A 23,383-nucleotide genomic window follows, 5' to 3' on the forward strand; every position below is an offset into this window, starting at 1 on the left:
ATACGGGTTTGTAAAGATGTCGGCTGCCGCAGATCCACAGGCCGGTTACCGACCATATAAAATGACATACTTGGTACGAGATATGGATTAAATCCGCGCTGCCATGTTAATAAAATTACAGAGGAAAGTGAAATTATACAGTGGTTTATTCAATGCGTTTCAGGGGTCCAATGACCCCTTCTTCAGGAATTACCACATACAACATGAAGAGACAGTGTACTTACATAGTTTAAATACATGCAGGATTAAAAAAAACCCAGCGCCAAACGACGCATGATGTCAAAGATCATGGTTAAAAGATGGTTAGCATCATGTGCATCTTGTGAGATGTATGCATGCCTTGAACAGCCCTTTGAGTGTGAATATGTCTGCACTCGATGCAAGCGGGTTACATGTTTGGAAGCCCAGGTAATGGATCAAAATGTGCAGCTGGCAACACTCAGGAGCATTGCAAACCTGGAGAGGAGTTTAGAGCTCACTGAGCTTGTACTGGCTGAGGCCAGTGATATGGAGGAGGGTGGAGGTGGTGAAGATCAGGAAAGAGAAGTAAGCAGCTGGAAAAATGTTACAAGAAGGGGTAGTGGTAGGGGTAAAAATGCTAGGGAGCCCAGTCCTGATCTGGCACAACCTAGTAAATATGCCTGTTTGGCTGATATTATGAATGCAAGCCCAGGACTGGGATCACTGCAGCAGGACGTTGCTCCTAGCAACCAGGAAAACGACTGGTGTAGGAAGGAGGAAAATAGGAGTGCAGCAAAGACCAGACAGATGTTGGTGGTAGGAATGCTGAACAGTGTGCTGTCTGTCGGGTGCTCGGGTTCGATGTATTGCGGATCGGATAGACAGATTGCTAGATGGGGCTGGGGAAAACCCAGTGGTCATGGTACACATTGGTACCAAAGACAAAGTTAGAGGGAGGTGGAAGGTCCTTAAGAATGATTCTAGGGAACTAGGAGAGAAGCTGAAGGCCAAAACCTCCAAGGTGGTGTTTTCAGAAATACTGCCAGTGCCACGAGCGTCACTAGATAGGCAGCGGGAGCATAGGGAGATAAATAAGTGTCTTAAAAATTGGTGCAGGAAGGAAGGGTTTTGGTTCCTGGAGACTAAGGCGTATCTTGGCTTTCTGGCACCCGGGGCAAGAATTTGGTTTGCCCCCCCCCCCCCCCCAAGTACATATGCGACTTGCACACTTAGCCAAGTACCCACGAGCTGCTCTCCCTAATGCTCTCAATGTTCAGTAAAAAACTGAATAGATAAATAGACTGGCGTGCATGCTGTATGAATTTCTGAGGTGCTGGTGTAACAGACCCAAGGCCCCAAATCAATGGAATTAATGTTCACCGCACACTCCAGTGGAATAACTTGCATAAAGAGTAAATTTATTGTGATACAAATAATAAGCCAGGGAGCAGATATACAAATGCGATAACAGGTTTGATGTTTCGACCCTGCCAGGGTCTTAATCATATATCGCTGTAAGAAAAATAAAAATAAAAAAGTGTATAAATATAAACACAATACACCAAGAATTAATTGGGTACACAGATGAAGAATCACCCCGGGTACAAAGTCAAGCAAAATTACAGAATGGAAGATATGTACAGTATATACAATATATACCAAGAGCACAGCTCTATGTAGTAGATACATTTATACAGTTCATAGCATAACATAGCATAGGGTCTTCTGTACGGAGCAAGTCAGAGGCATGAAAAAAGAGGTATTTGTTACCTTAAATTTCAGTGCATACACGAGATAGAGCACAATGGTGCAGTAAGGCTATGTGCACACGTATGCAGAAAATTTCTGCATAAAAACCGGATTCCTTCCCAGAAACCGCGCGTTTTTTTCTGCGCGTCTTCCACACGTTTTTTTTGCGCAAAAACGCGCAGTTTTTATGCGTTTTTTTTCCGCGCTGTTCCAGACGCATAGAACTAGCCAGAAATATGGAAAAATCAGCAAAATTAATGAGCATGCTACGTTTTTTAAAAACGCATCAATATGCACAAAAAGTGCAAAATGCATAGAAATGAATGGGAAGCTTATTTTAAACTTTTTTTGAGCGGATTTTTTGGCAAATCCGCGCAAAAAACACGAAAAAAACGCTACGTGTGAACACAGCCTTAGGGTATAAAGCCATCCCACAGGCTGCAATGAATCATAGCATAATGAGAATATGAATTGTAATGAAATCATAATGAAGAAATGAGAAAAGTGGATACCTAATGGAATGAGGAAGGTGCCAAAGAAGCGCTATAATAGCACTTATGCTGGTTCTTGGGCGCTTTATGTAATGCAGGACCTACAAGAGTCATGGATATGGTCACCAATATTAATCTAGATGGTAGGTTATAGTAGGGTAATGTGTAGTATCGTTATTACCTTGTCCCACTGTGTTGTAGAGCGGCGCTCCCGCGCCTTGCTGAGGCAGTGTGCATCTATGTGGAAAAGCCCACTATTTAAGTCCTGTAAGCGCCTGGGACCGGAAGTCTAGCGCTAAAACCGGAAGTGATGTAAGCCAGTGTCTATGGGGCAACTGCGCTTGTCCATGATGTCTAGGGGAAGCCGTTGTTATGGAAACTATCTAGCAGTTTGTCAGCGCTTGCGCACCGGACACCAGGTAATCCATTATGGGGGAAGGAGGAGATAAAGCCCAGGAGGGCATCGTAACTCAAGCAGGCTATGTTTAGGCATTCGCCCAACGTAGGAAACAGTAATGAGTGACGCTACTACTGGTGAGAGGGATGTTGCAATCAGGTAGATCATTGTACATAGGGTAGAATATCAAATGAAATGGCTAACCAGAGAGGACAGAAAATGGGCAGAAGGAAAAAATAGAAATATAAAGAAAGTAAAAATGAAAATAAAAATAAGGAGAAAAAATATTGAATAAAAATTGAATAATAATTGAGGAGGAAAAAATAATAAAATGATATTAATGGAGAGAGAAAAAAAATTAAATAAGTATAAAAATAGAAAATAATAAAATAAAAATAAATGATAAAAAATTAGAAAAAAAAGAGAGAAAAGATGAAAATTAAGAAAAACCGGGAAAAATAATGAAAAAATATAATGAAAAAATATAAAAAAAATAGAAAATAATAAAAAAAAGTAAATAATAAAATAAAATAATGAAAAGAGAGAATAAACGGACCAAAATAGGAAAAATAAAATGAATATAAAGTGAAAAAATAAAGCTGATGAAAAATGAAAATAAAATAAAAATAAAGAATAATGTGTGACTCACCTATATATTTGAGAGATTAGCGTATCTGAAAAAATAAGAGAGTGAGATTAATGAAACATCATTTAACATGCCAATCTATCTCTGTATTTAAGCCCCTAGGTTCCAATGTATCGAGGGTGTGTATCCAGAATGATTCTCTTTGTCTTAGTAATTTTATGTGATTGCCACCTCTCCTTGGATAGGGGACCTGCTCTATTTTAATCTGGAATTTCAATTGTGCCACAGAATGATGTTGTTTAGTAAAGTGGTACGGTAAGGGAAGCCAGGTCTTGCCACACCTGATAGAGGATTTGTGGCTTGCTATTCTATCCTTTACATGTTGTGTGGTCTCCCCTATATAGAGGAGACCACATGGGCACTTGATAAGATAGACAACGAAGTTCGAATCGCAGGTAAAGTATCCACGGACAGGGTAAGTTTTCCCTGTCCTGGGGTGGGTGACATTGTCCGATCGGATTACATTGGAACATGCCGCACAGTTGAGGCAGGGAATGGTGCCATTGTGCCTTGCGCCAATTAATCCCTGTGAAATGGTAGGGCGTGTGCTGCCTATGTCAGCTTGTATCAGTTTGTCCCTAATATTTGGAGGTCTCTTAGTACAGATCAACATGGGAGTGTTGAAGGACTCAATTTTTGGGTAAGCCTTGGATAACAGGGGCCAGTGCTTTCTGATGATCGAGTATACCTTGGGCATGAGGGGATGATAAGTGTGTACGAATGGGATTCTCTCACTTTTATGAACTGGTAAAGGAGGGGGTCCTGGTGTGAGGACTTGGTTCCTTTCTTTCTCTAGTAAACCGACTGGATAGTGTCTTGTCTGAAATTTCTGTGACATGCTGTCGAGTCTGGTGTTGAGGGTTTCTGGATCTGATACGATGCGTGAAATCCTACTGAACTGTGAGCGTGGTAGGCTATTTTTAGTTGTTCTTGGATGGCAGCTGGAATAGTGTAATAAAGTGTTACAGTCAATGGGTTTGCAAAAAAGGTCAGCTGACAGGGTTCCTTTTTCATCCTTGAGTACTAATGTATCCAGGAAAGGAACTTGATCCTTACTCTGGAGTATGGTTTACAGCCAACCCCGGGAAAGTGGAATTAAGATGTTGATGGAAGGTGTTGAGAGAATCTATAGTACCTGTCCAAACAAAGAAAATATTGTCGATATAACGATGGTAGCCGATCACCTGATTAATATATAGGTCATGGGAAAAAACATGTTCAATTTCAAACTGATTCATGAAGGCATTTGCATAACCGGGTGCTACATTCGATCTCATAGCGGTCCCACATCTTTGGATAAAGAAGGTGTCTTCATATAAGAAAAAATTCTTACATAGGACTAGTTTGAGTAGATCAATGCATAATTCGATTGAATCAGTTGATAAGTCAGAATTTTCAAGAAGTAGTCTGGTGGCTTCTATGCCTTTATCATGTGGAATGGACATATAAAGACTATTGACATCCATTGTCACTAGAAAGCTATTAGGTGGTATTTGGCCTAGCTGTTTGATTATTCCCAAAAAATGTCCAGTGTCCAGTAAAAATGCTTTCATGGTTTTGATTAGTGGGGTAATGATTTTTTCGAGATTCCATTAGGTATCCACTTTTCTCATTTCTTCATTATGATTTCATTACAATTCATATTCTCATTATGCTATGATTCATTGCAGCCTGTGGGATCGCTTTATACTCTTACTGCACCATTGTGCTCTATCTCGTGTATGCACTGAAATTTAAGGTAACAAATACCTCTTTTTTCATGCCTCTGACTTGCTCCGTACTATGTTGTGCTATGAACTGTATAAATTTATCTACTACATAGAGCTGTGCTCTTGGTATATATTGTATATACTGTACATATCTTCCATTCTGTAATTTTGCTTGACTTTGTACCCGGGGTGATTCGTCATCTGTGTACCCAATTAATTCTTGGTGTATTGTATTTATATTTATACACTTTTTTTTTAATAATTAAGACCCTGGCAGGGTCGAAAAGTCAAACCTCTTATCGCATTTGTATATTTGCTCCCTGGCTTATTATTTATCTCACAATAAATTTACTCTTTATGCAAGTTATTCCACTGGAGTGTGCGGTGAACATTAATTCCAGAAAAAAACTGAAAGCAGGTAGAGAAGCTCATTGTCACAAGACCATAACTATGAAAATCGTATATGAGTGAAGTGTCTATGTGATGACTACTGGAACCTGCTGAATCCTGACATTGCAGTCTTCTGAATTCTCACAACTAATGCACTGCACACATTTAGGATTCTCCCTTGCCGATGTACAGTCATGTCAGCACAAGTATGTGATTTGTATACTTCTGGCCACACACATTCAATTCCCCCATCCCCAATCCCCCACACACATTATGTACCCCCCATCCCCACTCCAAATTCCCCCACACACATTAAATCCCCCATCCACACTCCAAATCCCTCACACACATTAAATAACCCCCCCATCCCCACTCTAAAGCCCCCCACACATTAAGTATCCCCCATCCCCACTCAATAACCCACCGTCCCTACTCCCAAATCCCCAACACATTATGTACCCCCACTCCAAATCCCCCACACACATTATGTACCCCCCACTCCAAATCCCCCCACACATTAACCCCCATCCTCACTCACTAACCCCCACTCATTAATCCCCATCCCCACATTAACCCCCATCTCCACTCATTAACCCCCACTCATTAACCCCATCCCCACTCATTAACGCCCATCCCCGTTCATTAAACCCCCCCACACACATTTACCCCATCCCCACTCATTAACCCCCTTCCCCACATTAACCCTCATCCCCACTCATTAACACCCCCCATCTCCCATCTTCGGTGGTTCTTCAGCTCCACAGTGGAGCACACTTACCACCAGCGTTCACTCTGGGCGCCGGGGAGTGACGTCAGCAGCGTGATCACATGACCTGATCACGCTGCTGACGTCGCTCTGGCCCGGCGGTCAGAACTTCAATTGTACTGGCGTCTGTATAAATGCCAGTAAATTGATCCCCGGGAGTTGGCACGCACACCTTCTCTGCGCCGGCTGTCAGCATGACAGCTGACACAGAGAGCTGCCGACTCTCAGGCCGGGGGGGCGGCAGAACGCAGCCGCTAGGGGAGACATTGCGGACCGCTGCACTAGGCAGCCCGACTGCAAATGCCCCGGCTGCCCTCCCTGGATACGCCTCTGCCTGGAGAACTGGGCCGACTTCTCTGTCGGCTACAGGCTCTATGATAGGGACAGGCTGCACCTCAATGAGGAGGGTGCCTCTGTGCTTGGGGAAAAAAATGGTAAGACAAATGGAGGAGCTTTTAAACTAGGATCTGGGGAAGGGAGGGTAGTTTTTCTAATAAGGAGATAGACAGAGTAGACAGAGAGGGAGGCAGTATGAAATTTTAGGGGGGCTGGGATATGTAAGGAAAGAAGGGAGCTGAATAAGAGTAACAAATGTGCTAATAATATTAAATGTCTGCTGGAAAATGCAAGAAGTCTAGCAAACAAAATGGATGAACTGGAGACTCTTATGATGGTCACAGAATATGATGTGATGGGCATTATGAAAACCTGGTTTGACGAGAGCCATGACTGGGTAACAAATGTAGAGAGGTGCACTACACTTAGAAAGGATAGGAAAGATAGAAAAGGTGGAGGGGAGTGCATCTTTGTAAAATGAATATACCGTATATATTTACTTGTGTATAAGCCGAGATTTTCAGCCCTTTTTTTGGGCTGAAAGTCCCCCTCTCGGCTTATACACGAGACATTTACAAGGTTCGGTGGGTGGAGGGGGAGTGGGGGGTGTCAGAGACCATACTCCCCCCTCCTGGCACGGTCTCTGCAGCCCCCCTGCTTCCCCCATGATCTCAGTGTCCCAGTTGTTCCTGCATTCAGCGGTCACGTGGTACCGCTCATTAAACTCATGAATATGCACATATTTAATGAGCGGTACCACGTGACCGCTGAATGCAGGAACAGCTTGGATGCCGACATCATGCTGGAAGCAGGGACTGAAGAGACCGGGCGCCAGGAGGACGATGAGTATGACGGGGAGCTGAGCAATTCTTACCGCTCCCCATGACTCTGGGTCCTCTGGCTGTGACATTAGTGGAGGGCGTGGTGACATAGTTAGCGCGCGCCCTCTGCTAACGTCACTGCACAGGACCTGGAGACAGCAATGGAACCGGGAATGGTAAATATAGCCATTGCCGGGGGCCTGAGCCAGCGGCTACATCGGCGCCTGGCCCCCAGCGACGGAGAGGTGAGTATGTGTTTTTTTTGTTTTTTTTTTATAGCAGCAGCGGCAGCATCACATGGGTGGTGTTTATATATGGAGCATCTACTTGGGCCACTATTAACCCTTGTGCAGCATATGGGGGGTGTATATATATATGGAGCATCTACTTGGGCCACTATTAACCCGTGTGCAGCATATGGGAGGGTATTTTATGTATTGAGCTTCTACTTGGACCACTATTAACCCTTGTGCAGCATATGGGGGCTATTTATGAATGGAGCTTCTGCTTGGACCACCATTAACCCCTGTACATCATATGGGGGTATTTATGTATGGAGCTTCTACTTGGGCCACCATTAACCCCTGTGCATCATATGGGGGGTATTTATGAATGGAGCTTCTACTTGGGCCACCATTAACCCTTGTGTAGCATATGGGGGTATTTATGTATGGTGCATCTACTTGGGACAACATTAACCCTTGTGCAGCAATATATGGAGGTATTTATCCTTGGAGCATCTTGTTGGGCCACCATTAACCCTTTTGCAGCATTTTATGGGGGTATTTATCTATGGAGCATCTTTTTTGACCACCATTAACCCTTGTGCAGCACCACCCTCGGCTTATACACGAGTCAATAAGTTTTCCCAGCTTTTTGTGGCAAAATTAGGTGGGTCGGCTTATACACGGGTCGGCTTATACACGAGTATATACGGTAAAACAATCCAGCTCACCGATAAGGACATCATGAGGCTCGGAGCATGGAACCGCCGTGTTTTGTTGTATAGGATTCAAATGAAGAGAAAAGCCAGCTCAACGATCAAGTGAAAAAACAATTCTTTCTTCACTCAGATTTTTGCAAAAATAGAGGATAAAATTCAGCATAGTACGGACAAAAAAATGCGTTATCAACACGTTTCTGGTGTCACAGCACCCTTAGTCATGAACATCTTTGTAAAATCCACATTAAAACCTGTGCTCAATGAAGACATTTGGGGCATTACAGGAATGAAGAGTCACTGTGAGTAAATGTACATGGGGATGGTAATAATGGAAAGCTGCTAATTGGAGTTTGCTACAAGCCTCCTAACATAGCTGAACAGGTAGAGGATGAAATGCTACAACAAATTAAAAAGGCAGCAAACAGTAATAGGGTTCTTATAATGGGGGATTTTAACTATCCAGATATTCAATGGAACATATAATCTTCTGGTTGTGCTAAAAGCTACAGTTTCTTATCCACAGTTCAGGACAATTACCTCTCTTAGCTGGTAGATGAACCAACCAGGTGAGGTTATCTGCTGCATCTGGTTCTGTCAAATAGATCAGATACATTTTCAGATCTACAGGTCAGAGAGTATTTGGGAAGCAGTGACCATGAGGCTGAGTTCACACTTGGCGTTTTTTTCGCGTTTCCGTGGCGGTTTTAACCGCGCGATTTTGCCGCGAAAACGCGAAAAATAAGCATCCCATGCATTCCTATGGGATTCCGCGATGCTGTACTAATGCTGCGGTTTTTACCGCGGCGGAATCGCTTCGCGGTAAAAACCGCAGCATGCTCATTAATTTGCGGAATCGCGGCGATCCCGCACCCATAGGAATGCAATGTTCCGCTTACTTCCCGCAAGTGGCTGTGCACACCATGCGGAAAGTAAGCAGAACAATGGCGGATGGTACCCACGGTCCGGAGGAGAGGAGACTGTCCTCCGGGCTTTGGGTACCATATCCCTGTAAAAAATAGAATTTAAAAATAAAAAATATTGTTATTCTTACCTTCCGGCGTCCCGCGCAGCATTCCTGCTTCTCTTCACGCTCTCGTTCCCAGTAGTCCTTTGCGAGAACTGACGTCATCGCAGGCATTTTCGCAAAGGATTACTGGGAACGGATGCGCGGGATGTCGGAGGGTAAGAATAACACTATTTTTTATTTTTTTTACATTCTATCTTTTACTACTGAGGCCGCATAGGCAGCGTCAGTAGTAAAACGTTGGTCACACTTGTCAAACACTATGTTTGACGAGTGTGACCAACCTGTCAATCAGTTCTCCAAGCGATGCTACAGATCGCTTGGAGAACGCTAGCATTTTGCAAGCTAATTACGCTTGCAAAATGCTAGTTTTTCCGCGGGAAAATCGCGGGAATTTAAAATGCGATTTTCCCGCGGACTGGAATTCCGGAATTCTCGTGGTAATTTCCGCGAGAGTTCCGGTACGTGTGCACTTAGCCTAACAAGGTAAGTTTCAATGTAATTTTCAATCAAACATTCAAAAGGGGAAATGCCAAAACCTGGAACTTTAAGAGAGCTGATTTTTAATAGTTAAGGGAAGAACTTAATCGTAAAGAATGGGACAACGCCATGGTAACTGGGGATACCGAACATAAATGGGACTTTTTTAAGGAAATACTACTTGAATCCTGCAAAAAACTTATACCCTCTGGTAATAAAATGTCATGGAATAAAAAGAAACCATTATGGATGAACAGGACAGTGCAAAGTTTAATAACACAAAAACAAAGGGCATTCAAAATCTTGAAAGCCAAGAACACTGAAATAGCATTGCAGGAGTATAAAGATCTAAATAAGAAATGTAAAGAAGAAATCAAGCTGGCAAAGTTATCTACAGAGAAACAAATCGCCAATGACATTAAAATAAAACCCAACATTTTTTATAAATACATCAATGCCAAAAAGAAAAAAATAGATGGTATCAGCCCCTTAAAAGATGACAATAACAAGATAATCACAGAGGACAAAGAAAAGGCAGGGATATTAAACAGGCACTTTTCATCCATGTTCACCAATGAACTGTCTGTTACAGGGATCATTCAACAAGGCAAAAATCTAAATTCCCAACCTGATATAATTAGTTTAACATAAAAAGAAGTGTATTTACATCTGAGCATTTTAAACATTGACAAATCGCCCGGCACAGATAGCATTCATCCACAGATACTGAGGGAATTGAGCTCAATAATTGACTGACCACTCTATCTCATATTCTTAGAATCTCTTGTAACAGGGGTGGTGCCACATGACTGGAGGATGACTCACGTGGTACCAATATGTAAGAAAGGTATGAAGGTGGATCCAGGCAACTACCATCCAGTAAGCCTGACATCAGTAGTGTGCAAAATTTTTGACGGCATTATAAGAGATGATCTGCAGAAATACTGTATATGGCAGACAATAATATACTGACAACCAGCATGGATTCATGATGAATAAGTCGTAACTAACATGTTGAGTTTCTATGAGGAGGTGAGTGCAAATCTGGATATTGGTAATGCGACTGATGTGATTTATCTGGACTTTGCAAAGGCATTTGATACAGTTCCACATAACAGACTTATACTTAAGCTACAGAAGCAAGGACTGGGGGAAACTATATGCAGATGGGTAAGGAATTGGCTAAATGACCGGAAACAAAGAGTTGTCAGAAATGGTATGTTATCTAAATGGGATATAGTTAGCAGTGGGGATCTATGCTAGGACCAATTCTTTTTAATCCTCTTTTTGGGATTGAGAGTAAAGTGTCAGTCTTTGCTGATGACACCAAACTATGTAGGATATTAAAGTCTGACCTTGACATCAGAATATTGCAAAATGATCTGAATAAGATAACTGAATGGGCAAACACTTGGCAAATGAGATTTAATATAGATACATGTAGAGCAATGCACCTAGGACAGAGTATCCTATTGCTGTATATACATTAAATGGGAGTATACTCAGGACTGCAGCTCAAGAAAAGGACTTGGGTATTCTCGTTACAAGTAAGCTGAGCAGCAGTACTCAATATCAAGCAGCAGCTGCAAAAGCAAACAAGATTTTAGGATGTATAAAAAGAGAGAGAAAATCCCGCAATCCCATCATTTTATTACCCCTTTATACATCACTGGTGAGGCCCCATGTAGAGTATGGGATCCAGTTTTGGGCACCACATTTTAAAAAGGATATTCAGAAGTTAGAATCAGTTCAACGATAGGCAACTAGATTATTACAAGGGATGGAAGGCCTCTCATATGAGGAGAGATTGGAAAAGTTGGGCTTGTTAAGCTTAGAAAAAAGACGACTCGGAGGGGATCTCATTTACATGTATAAATATATGTGTGGCCAGTAAAAAACACTGGCACATGACTTGTTCCTTCCAAGGACCGTGCTGAGGACTAGGGGGCACTCATTATGGGTGGAATAAAGGCAATTACGACGACTAAACAAGAAAGGGTTCTTTACAGTTAGAGCAGTTAGACTGTGGCATGTCCAACCACAGGACATAGTAATGGCAGACAATATAACAGCTTTTAAAAAAGGGCTAGACAATTTCCTTGATATACATAACATTGCGTGCTATAGCTAGATTAGTGAGGAAATGTACAGTTGGTGGAGAAAGGTTGAACTTGATGGACATAGGTCTTTATTCAACCTACTTACAGTTGTTACATATAGTTACATAGTTAAGTGTTTTGATCCCTGATCCCTGCCCGATCTCTCCTCATCCACCCCAATCCCCCCTTCCCCTTCTTACTTTTCTCCCCTCTTTATACCCCCCTCCACCCCCCTTTGCGCCACCTCCGTGCACACATCCAGCAGCTGTTGAGCTTTGATTAGTGATGCCGTTCACTCATCAGAGCATGTGCCTGCTGTTTTACACACTTTTCTTTTACACCACACCCGTGCACACATTCAGCAGCCGCCGAGCTTTGATTAGTGACGCAGTTCACGCATCAGAGCTCGGGCCAGCTGTTTTACACTTTTCTTTTCACTGACTTTTTTTTCTCCCTGGCTGCTGCTTTTTTTCTTTTAGCTTTTTCTTTTCAAACAAAAAGGTTTACACCAAGCACTATCTCACACACACAAGTAAAGTACTGACACAATCACCACATACAAAAAAAAGAGGTCATCCCGCTCGTCCCGTTCACCTCAAAAACGCTATTCAGTGGAGAAGGCATATGCTTTCCTTGTCTCCAACACTGATAGGGAGAGAGAGGATCCCACATTTCTTTATTTTTCAGATTCGTCATCCTCGTCCTCTTTCTCTTCCTCTCCTCCTCTTCCTCCTCAGGTGCTGTTGAACTGCTACGCAGATGTCCCAAGAAGGAAGATGAAACAGTGCCCCGTATTCCAGAAGATGAACCAGCGCCTCCCATTACTGACCCCCTTTGGACCCCGCCCACCGAAAATTATGAGTCACTGATTCCTGATTCTGTGGCAGAATCAGAAATCAGGTTTGACACCATCGGCCTCAAAGAAATAGACCTTTTCAAAGTCTTTTTCTCTGAGGATTTTGTTAACCTCATGGTGGGCCAAACTAATTTGTACGCTCATCAATTTTTGGCACAAAACCGCAATTCATCATTTTCTAACTGGTCTCCTGTAGACGCAGTTAAAATGAAGCAGTTTTGGGGCTTGTTCCTTCACATGGGGATCCTGAAGAAGTCAGAACTTCAGCAATATTGGACTGTTGATGGTTTATACAACACTACAGTGTTCTGAATGGTCATGGCCCGGACATGTTTTGAGGCCATCCACAAATTCCTGCATTATACTGCTAATAAAAAAGCACAAAAATTGAGCTTGGTTTAAGTTGGTATACATGCAGCATATAAACGCATTTTCACATTGGCCATAAAGCATACAAAACCTACAAAAGACAAAATAAGAAAAACTCTGCTGTAATTAAATAAATAAAAAGGAAAAGTGCACTTAAATAATTCAGAGTTCTTAGTAATACTGTATTTGATCAAATATAGCATAAAAGCCGTCCCACCATCGTCAAGAAGACTCTGTGATCGGGGCAGTCCTACACTGTCTAATATTAAAAACCTTATCATGTGTCAAAGTTGACATCAGTGTGTGAATAAGGGCAGACAAAAGGACCGGATCCCAACCAGTTGACACCAGTCAGGGGATGCCTTTAAATCCAATTTCCAGCTCAGGAGAGGGAGGCCACACCCCAGCTTGCACAGAATGCAAAAATACAAAGAAAAAAAAATTACAGCATACAGCGATTTGAGAAAGGACAAGGTGTGGTACAAGAAGCTGGCCATGCACATTGTACATTTGGCAATGCTCAACGCTTTCATGCTGTCACGATGTGCAGGTCAGACCACTACGTCGTACCTTAAGTTCCTCGAGGTAGTGATGAAGGCCTTAATCTTAATCTTTGGAGATCAGGTGCTCATATCTTACCAGGTCAACATTTCCTGGGGGAGGTTCCTCAAAGTGGAAAAAAAGGAAGGTTGCAAAAGAGGTGCCAAGTGTGTTATAGAAGGGGAATACGCAAGGACTACATTTAACAATGCGACACCTGCCCCAACAAACCTGGCCTGTGTGTGAAAGAATGCTTCAGACTGTACCACACCTCCATGCACTACTAAATTCATTTCTGACTTACACAACTGACGTATCACAACCTGCCGAACACTATACAACTGACGTATGACAACCTGACAAACACTACAAAACTCACGTATGCCACTACATTATAAAATTCTCATACCAGGAAACAGTAGATTAGTTCCAAAAAGGGGGCAACTGTTGGGCATTGCCACTGTTTAGGCACATCAGGGGCTGTGCAAACGCGACATGACGCCCACAGTCCATTCCATCAAAGTCTGCATTCTAAAACGTCACTACTTCACTGCTGAGCCCCAACGTGTGCCAAAACAGTAGTTTTCTCCCACATATCGCATATCAGAGTACTCAGGACAAATTGCACAACAACTTGTGGGGTCCAATATCTCCTGTTACCTGTTATGAATGGGTCATGGAGGAGGATAGCAGGCCCAGGCTAAGCCACAAAAAACCAGAGAGGTTGGAAACTAAGCAGATTGCAGACCCCTGATCCTATCCACACAACTAGCAGTAGCCGTGGAGCGTACCTACGATGATCCTAGACGCTTCGGCACAGCCGGAGAGCTAACAGCCTAAAGCAAGAAAGGGGAAATCTAAACTGCCCCGGAGCAAACCCCAAAGGAATAGATAGCCCCCAAACATATATTGTCAGTGAGACAAGATGAAAACACAAATGCAGGCAGGAAAATAGACTGAGCAAATGATGGGGCCCACACTGACTAGACAGGACAGGAAAGGAAAGACACTGTCTGCAATCACGCAAAAAAACCCTGCAAAAAGTCCAACACGTCTGATGCACAAAAAACACTGAAGTCACACGACTTCACCCCCACTATATCAGCACTCTGGTATATTCTGAAAGCAAAGCAAAAAGAGACCAATGTAACAGGGGACAAAACAAACTGGCACAAGCAGTAACATATGGGCGGTGATTCAGCACAGCGCCAGCCGGAGCTGGCTGACTCGCACAAAGCAGAGATAGACAAAACCAGATCAAATGCAAACAGAATAGTAAATGAACCACTTAGCTGAACCATGCAGGAACAGAGCAGGAGACATCAGACCTCAGAAGGAACAGGAAGAAAATCACCAGCAGGGATAGAGGGAGTCAGCTGTCTTAAATCCCAATCTGAAAGCCCAGATCTCCAATCGTCATCCTCATTTTCAGGTGGCCAGCCTCTGTCAATCAGATCAGCTCCACTACGTCCATTAACCACCAGAGGGAGCCCAGAAAGAGAACTCACAACCCCTCTGTCAATCTGACCAGCTCCACTACCTTCAGTAATAACCAGAGGGAGGCCAGAAAGAGAATTCACAAGTTACCCTTGTGAAAATAAAAAAATTTGGGTTAAAAGATCATTTTTGTGGAAAAAAATATGATTTTTTTATTTTCACGGCTCTGCGTTATAAACTTTAGTGAAACACTTGGGGGTTCAAAGTGCTCACCATAAATCTAGATACGTTCCCTGGGGGGTCTAGTTTACAAAATCGGTTCACTTGTGGGGGTTTCTACTGTTTGGGCACATCAGAGGCTCTGCAAATGTGACATGATGCCCGCAGACCATTCCATCAAAGTCTGCATTCTAAAACATCACTATTTCCCTTCCGAACCCCAACGTGTACCCAAACAGTAGTTTTCTCCCACTTATGGGGCATCAACATACTCAGGACAAATTGCACAACAACTTTTGGGGTCCAATTTCTCTGGATACCCTTGGAAAATAAAAAATAGGGGGGCTAAAATGATTTTTTATTTTCATGACTCTGCAGTATAAACTTTAGTGAAACACTTGGGGGTTAAAAGTGCTCACCACACATCTAGATAAGTTTCTTGAGGGGTCTAGTTTCCAAAAAGGGGGTCACTTGTCAGGGGTTTCCACTGTTTAGACACAATAGGGGCTCTCCAAACGCGACATGGCATCTGATCTCAATTCCAGCCAATTTTCCGTTAAAAAAGTCAAACGGCACTCCTTCCCTTCCGAGCTCAGCCACGTGCCCAAAAACTGGTTTCCCCCCAAATATGTGGTATCAGAGTACTCAGGACAAATTGCACAATAACTTTTGGGGTCCGATTTCTCTGGTTACCCTTGGGAAAATAAAAAATTCGGGGCTAAAAGAACATTTTTGTGGAAAAAAGTATGATTTTTTTATTTTCATGGCTATACATTATAAACTTTAGAGAAACACTTGGGGGTTCAAAGTGCCCACCACACATCTATATAACTTTCTTGGGGGGTCTAGTTTCCAAAATGGGGTCACTTTTGAGGGGTGTACATTGTTTAGGCACATCAGGGGCTCTTCATGGTGTCCAATCTAAATTCCAGCCAATTTTGCGTTGAAAAAGTCAAACGGTGCTCCTTCTCTTCCTTCTCCTTCTCTTCCGAGCTCTGTCGTGCGCCTAAAAAGTGGTATTTCCCCATATATTGGGTATTGGCATGTTCAGGAGAAATTGCATTATACATTTTGGGATTTATTTTTTCCTGTTACCCTTGTGAAAATAAAAAAAATAGTCTAAATTTACATTTTAGTGAAAAAAAGTTAAATGTTGACTTTTTTCCTTTCACATTCCATTAATTCCTGTGACGCACCTGAAGGGTTAAAAAACTTGATGAATGTGGTTTTGATCAGCTTGAGGGGTGCATTTTTCTAGAATGGTGTCACTTTTGGGTATTTTCTGCCATATAGATCCCTCAAAGTGACTTCAAATGTGAGGTGGTCCCTACAAAAATGGTTTTGTAAATTTTGTTGTAAAAATGAGAATTCGCTGGTCAACTTTTAACCCTTATAAGGCTGGTTTCACATTAGCGTTTGTGTGCGCAGTGTTTGATCCGCATAGATCAGCATGCGTCATGCGTACATATATTTAACATGGTGTACGTGGGGATATGCGTTTGCATGAGTTCGCATGCTTTTGCGTATGCATGCGTTGTTTCATGGTGTGCGGCGAACGCAACCTGTTGCATTTTTTGAGACGTGAAAAATTTGTCAAATATGCGCAGGCATACACATGCAGGTAAGTGCATAAAAACGCATTACTGTCTATGGGAGCGCATTGGTATGCAAGTACATGCGTTCTCATGCATTCGATACGCATGTGTTATTCAAAATACATATAGAAATCCCATGAGACATGCCCATTTTTGTCTGGTGTCATATCAAATGCATGCGCATAAACAACGCAAACGCATGTAAAAACGCATACAAACGCATGTACATGCAGCTTTTTTCCGTCATGCGTAAGATGATGTGCATAAAAAATGCTGCGCAAACATGCGTTTTAGCATGCATCTGCGCATGCGGATGATACGCAAATGTGAACCTAGCCTAACTTCCTAACGAAAAAAAAACTTTGTGTCAAAAATTGTACTGATGTAAAGTAAACATGTGGGAAATGTTATTTATGAACTATTTTGTGTGACATATTTCTCTGATTTAAGGGCATAAAAATTCAAATATAGAAAATTGCTAAACTTTCGCCAAATTTTCATTTTTTACACGAATAAACGCAAGTTATATTGAAGAAATTTTACCACTAACGTGAAGTACAATATGTTGTGAAAAAACTATCTCAGAATTGTCAAGATCAGTTGAAGCATTCCAGAGTTATTAACTCATAAAAGGACAGTGGTCAGAATTGTAAAAATTGGCCTGGTCATTAAGGTGCAAACTATCCTCGGGGGTAAAGGGATTAAAAAATTGTCCTCCTTTCTCAATCATATGTTTTGTCAAATGGTCAAACTTGGACCTGAAGGATCAGGCTACAGAGTTTAATGTCTATTAATGTATAGGCATATAGGTCTGCAATTTTTTAATCAAGGCTTTTGCAAAGTTCTAAGTATTTTTATTATGGCTACATTGAGACAATAACAAATAGCTGCAAAAGGTAAAAGCAATTTACCAAACAATAAAACTAAGTGTTTGTCACCCTATTTCTTAATATTTTTTGTATAAATTTTGTTTTGTGTTATATTTGGATATTTACTCATGTGTTTTTCATTGGTTTTACTATTTGTACTCATGTGCAAGCTAATCAATGAGCCATACACATACACATTATGATGCTGTTAGATTTGGTAGTGAAAACTTGGCGACATTATTCCCTTTAACCATGGCTAAGAACAAACGTGTGCGGGGCAAGTGTAATACAAGCTGTGGTCCTTTTTTGAAGTAGGGAATCCTCAGCATAATCTTTAACAGCCAATTATCAATACAATTGTTATCTTTTGTTCTTTGCAATTTTTAACTTTATGTTGGATAACTTGTTGTGCTTTCTATTTTTTAGCTACAAGAGGGATTTGGTTGGGATCCCTTCAAGCAAGTTTTCTTTGACTATCAGACCATGTCTAATGTTAGCACTGAGAAGACAGACAAGATGAATCTCTGGGCAGAAAAGTTCTCTCAAGTAATCAATAAAAACTTGTCCCCATTCTTCAAGACCTGGGGATGGCCCATTGATGAAACAACCAGTCAGAAATTGTCCACACTGACTGCATGGGAAGAGGACCCCTTGAAGACCTACGTTGAGTCGAGGGAAATTCCTAAATAAAATTAGCATACTCACTTTTTTTGCAAAATATTGCTTGAATTTCAAGACTAATTGTAGAAACTCATGATTACTAGAATAAAGGTTCCTTGACATTTTAAAGCAACTGCATATGAGTTACTTTTGATTTTAACAGGAATTAAATCCCCATTACGCAGGCCCTTCCATTTTTTTTTTAATAATTCTTTATTGAAGATTACACAACATACAAAAACACTAACCAAGATGTATAAACAAAAGCTGTAGATAATTGTGATAAAGACAAGGACTCAGGACTAGCATGAATAACATTAACAACAAAGTACCTTGAAGAATTTATAGGAAATTTCAGTCTAATGGGTAATGTTTCTCCTTGTAGAGAGTAACATGACATGCCAGTGTAAGGAGGCTTATTCACAATGCAATGCACCTCTGGGTAATTTAATATGCAAATTGCCTCTTCAGAGAGGAAGAGGACTTGAACTGTATAGCGCCATCTGTTGGAAGCAGCAATCCTACAAGTCACTGTCGACCCTTTAACGAGTCTTGCACTATGATTTAAGATAAAAGCCAAATCAGAATCTCAATTTGCAGACATGATGTTTCGAGGTATTGCCCCTCGTCAGTGCAAAGTATGAGAACTGATTTGGCTAAGTAAGGGGCTCTAGACTGAAGTCTGTCACTCTCCACAAGGAGAAAAAGTAAGTTTTAGACCTCCGTCCAGAGCCTCTCACCTAGTCAAATCAGTTCTCACACTTTGCACTGATGAGTAGAGAGAAATGAACTTGTTCAGAAAATGTTCACCAATCTCAAATTCAGCACGAACGTAGCACATTTGGATTCGTGTTCGCTTTCACCAGCATTTTTAGTCAAAGTCGTCAAAATTTGGTCACAGTTCGGTAAATCGTCGTGTTTCCATTAATGCTTTTGTTATTATTTTTTACTTTGGCTAGAATAGGGGTGCTGTATGATTAGCAGGGGGACGTGTTTGGTGAGGGGAGGAGCGTGTGGAAAGTTTAGATGAGCGGCGCTCACTTTTTTCCCCTTAACTTTGTGTGTTGGTTCCGGCAGCCAATCAGGGCGCAGAAACCATCCACAACATCATGACACAAGGTTTTCTTTGATTGGCTGCTGAAGTCACATGTCCCTGTCCATATAAAAAGCAGACATCTTGTTTTGCTGACTCTACTTTCTGTGTCACAGTGCAGAGAGGTCCCTACTGGGAATCTCGGGCATGCGCAGTAGTTATCTGCGGCTCTCATGCCCAAGATTCCCAGCCCCGCAGTGTGATTAAATCATAAGCGACTGCGGGGCGGGATCTGTGGCCGCGCGATATGAAGGCCAGGATGTGATCTGAGAGCATGGGCACGTCGGGCAGCACTAACTGTGCCTGCCCACGAAACTATAGTACAGCGCATGCACCAGCATTTTAGAAAACTGAGGAGGCGGCGCCAAATACAAAATGACTGATGGATGCGAGGCGTCTGTCAGAGGGGGAAAGACCTGCCCCCCTGTCAAATTTCAGGTATTTTTCAACAATTTTATAAACAATTATTTCTGCGGTGGAACGGAAGCTAAGTAACAGTGCCACCTTGACAATGCAGCATTAGTGCTGCACAAGGTGACTCTTTTACTTAAAAATGCCTGGGGGGGGACAAGTTCCCTTTAACATCACCCACAGTACAACCCTCAGAGGTGCACCCCAATCACCTCTGTTTTCCCCTCGCATCAAAAATTTCCAAATGCCAAACTGTCTGTGGGGAACCACAGATGGGCCTTTCTGCAGAGCTGATCAAACATTCTATTTCATGGGCATCAGAGGTCTGCTGCGAATAATCACAGAATCCAGAGGAGGAAAGCCTCTGCACCGATGCCCAAAATTTTTTCATGTTGAATCTGGGGCCGGACGAAGTAGGGTCTGAGCAGAATCCAGACCCTCATCACCAGACATTAAGCACCAAGGGTGGAGGTGATCCTGATGAGACTCAGATACCAGAGGTGCCCGACTGTACTGTGGTGTCAGGGCAGGAAGAGGAGGAGGAGGGTGACTCTGAGTTTGAAGAGCATGAGAACAGAGAGATTGACAATGAGGTTGTAGATCTCACTTGGTGTGAACCCAGAGGTACGCACTACACAGCTGAGTAGCTCAGCAGAGGAGGTAGAGAAGGATGAAGATGAGGTTATGTTGCAGCTTCCCACACAGACATGAAGTGATGCAACCACGACAAGTACTGCATCCTCAGTCCCAACTCTGGCTGTGGTCAGCACTGGTCATGAGTGTGCAGTTTGTAGGGGCTGCAAGGGTTACCTAGCCTGGGTCTTTTTTGACACCGCAAATGATGATCCAACACACGTTATCAGTCAAATTTGCAAAAAAAAAAATCTCAGTACAGGCAAAAGTTGCAATAATTTGACAACATGCATGAACCAGCATATGCACGATCAACATGCCTTAGTGTGGGAATCTCAACTCCATCTGCTCCTTCTTTCTCCTCCATCACCATGCCAAGTCTTCGCACACAGGTTTCCGGCCATAGAAGCGCCATTTGTTTACAGTCGGGGTGAGTGAGATCCTGTCAGCTGTTATGGAAGTGGACATGACTGCTGCTTTTGTGTCACCTAGCACAACACCTCTTTCTCAATCCATCATAACATCTCCACCTGCACCTCACTCACAGTCCAGCAGTTTGTCTTGTTTTCTGTACTCCACCCTCTCTCCGCACAGCAGCCAGCCCTTGGTCCTGCAATTGTGGTCATGACTGGTGACTGGTGGCTGTGCAGGCAGGTGGTCAAGGGGCTGCTCCACAAGTCTTTGAATCCTCAAGGCATGTGGGACAGTTCCTCCACTGCTTCTGGTTCCTCCACCTCCTCAAGGACCTCCACCTGTGCCCTCAACCTCTCCCTTAACCAGAAACGCGTTTCAACAGTGGAGATAGAATCCCCCCACCTCCGTACTGTGCAGTAGGGTGCCAAGGAAAAATTAACTTTGCAAATTGGTAAGTCTTATAAGTCTTACACCTCAAATTTGTTCCTTTTGGCATAAGGATTCACCATGTAAAATATGTTGATATTAAATTTAGATTTACCTCTTGATCAAGTATATATTATACTAGCTGAAGAGCCCGGCGCTGCCCGGGCATAGTAACTAACTGTGGTTAGTTATAACAAATTATAATTATCCTCCATCCCATAGTCCCGTGCCCATATACCCATCATACATGTCCACGATCCCATAGGCCCGAGCCCATATACCCATCATACATATCCTCCATCCCATAGTCTCGTGCCTATATACCCATCATACATATCCTCCATCCCATAGTCCTGTACCCATATACCCATCATACATATCCGCCATCCCATAGTCCCGTGCCTATATACCCGTCATGCATATCCTCCATCCCATAGTCGAGTGTCCATATACCATCATACATCCTTCATCTCATAGTCCCATGCCCATATACCCATCATACATATCCTCCATCCCATAGTCCCGTGCCCATATACCCATCATACATATCCGCCATCCCATAGTCCCGTACCCATATACCCGTCATACATATCCTCCATCCCATAGTCCCATGCTCATATACCCATCATACATATCCGCCATCCCATAGTCCCGTGCCCATATACCCGTCATGCATATCCTCCATCTCATAGTCCCGTGCCCATATACCATCATACATATCCGCCATCCCATAGTCCTGTGCCCATATACCCGTCATGCATATCCTCCATCCCATAGTCAAGTGTCCATATACCCATCATACATCCTTCATCTCATAGTCCCATGCCCATATACCCATCATACATATCCTCCATACCATAGTCTCATGCCTATATACCCATCATACATATCCTCCATCCCATAGTCCCGTGCCCATATACCCATCATACATATCCGCCATCCCATAGTCCCGTGCCCATATACCCGTCATACATATCCTCCATCCCATAGTCCCGTGCCCATATACCCATCATACATATCCTCCATCCCATAGTCCAGTGCCCATATACCCATCACACATCCTCCTTCCCATAGTCCCGTGCCCATATACCCGTCATACATATCCTCCATCCCATAGTCCCGTGCCCATATACCCGTCATACATATTCTCCATCCCATAGTCCAGTGCCCATATACCCATCACACATCCTCCATCCCATAGTCCCGTGCCCATATACCCGTCATACATATCCTCCATCCCATAGTCCAATGCCCATATACCCATCACACATCCTCCATCCCATAGTCAACCATTATGACATCATAATGAGCGGCGGCAGGGCTTGCAACCTATGATGACATCAGCGTCGCCATGGCAACCTTTGTGACATCATAATGAGGGGCGGGGCTTCACGCGCACACACTTTTTCCCCCAGTATGAAGATAGGGAAAAATTGTTTGGTGAATTGGAACGCGCGGGGTTAAAATTTCACCTCACAACATAGCTTAGGACGCTCTCGGGGTCCAGACATGTGACTGTGCCAAATTTTGTGGCTGTAGCTGCGACGGTGCGGATGCCTATCCCGGACATACACACACACATACATACACACATACATACATACTGTACATACATACATACACACTTTGAGCTTTATATATTAGATGTATATATATATTATGGTGCCAAGGAAAAATGAACTTTGCAAATTGGTAAGTCTTACCCCTCAAATCTGTTCCTTTTGGCATAAGTATTCACCATGTAAAATATGTTGACATTAAATTTAGATTTACCACTTGCTCAAATATATATTTATATATATATATATATATATACAGTATATAATATATATATACACACACATTTGGTATCGCCGCGTTCAGAAACGCCCGATCTATCAAAATATAAAATCAATTAATCTGATCGGTAAACGGCATAACATACCATACACAACGCGGGATATGCATGACAATAAATAATAAACAAACATTTAAAACTGCAATATGATGTGCCATTGAACAACCAGTAAATGATGACTAATTTTAAAAAAAGAAAATTATAAAATATCT

At 42.6% G+C, this 23,383-nt stretch overlaps 1 protein-coding gene across 1 annotated transcript in view; it reads left to right on the forward strand.

The window, feature by feature from the left end:
- LOC141092950 (TRPM8 channel-associated factor homolog) overlaps positions 1-18,486 on the forward strand; it is a 57,335-nt gene extending 38,849 nt beyond the window's left edge. The window contains exon 7 of the mRNA XM_073579326.1: positions 18,124-18,486. Within this exon, the coding sequence (XP_073435427.1) occupies positions 18,124-18,387 (264 nt within the window). The 3' untranslated portion in view covers positions 18,388-18,486. The remainder of the gene's footprint in view (positions 1-18,123) is intronic.
- The last annotated feature ends 4,897 nt before the right edge of the window (positions 18,487-23,383 follow it).

Source organism: Dendrobates tinctorius, unplaced genomic scaffold, assembly GCF_039654945.1.
Source record: "Dendrobates tinctorius isolate UK_male_01 unplaced genomic scaffold, ASM3965494v1 ptg000062l, whole genome shotgun sequence".
In the NCBI taxonomy this organism is placed as follows: domain Eukaryota; kingdom Metazoa; phylum Chordata; class Amphibia; order Anura; family Dendrobatidae; genus Dendrobates; species Dendrobates tinctorius.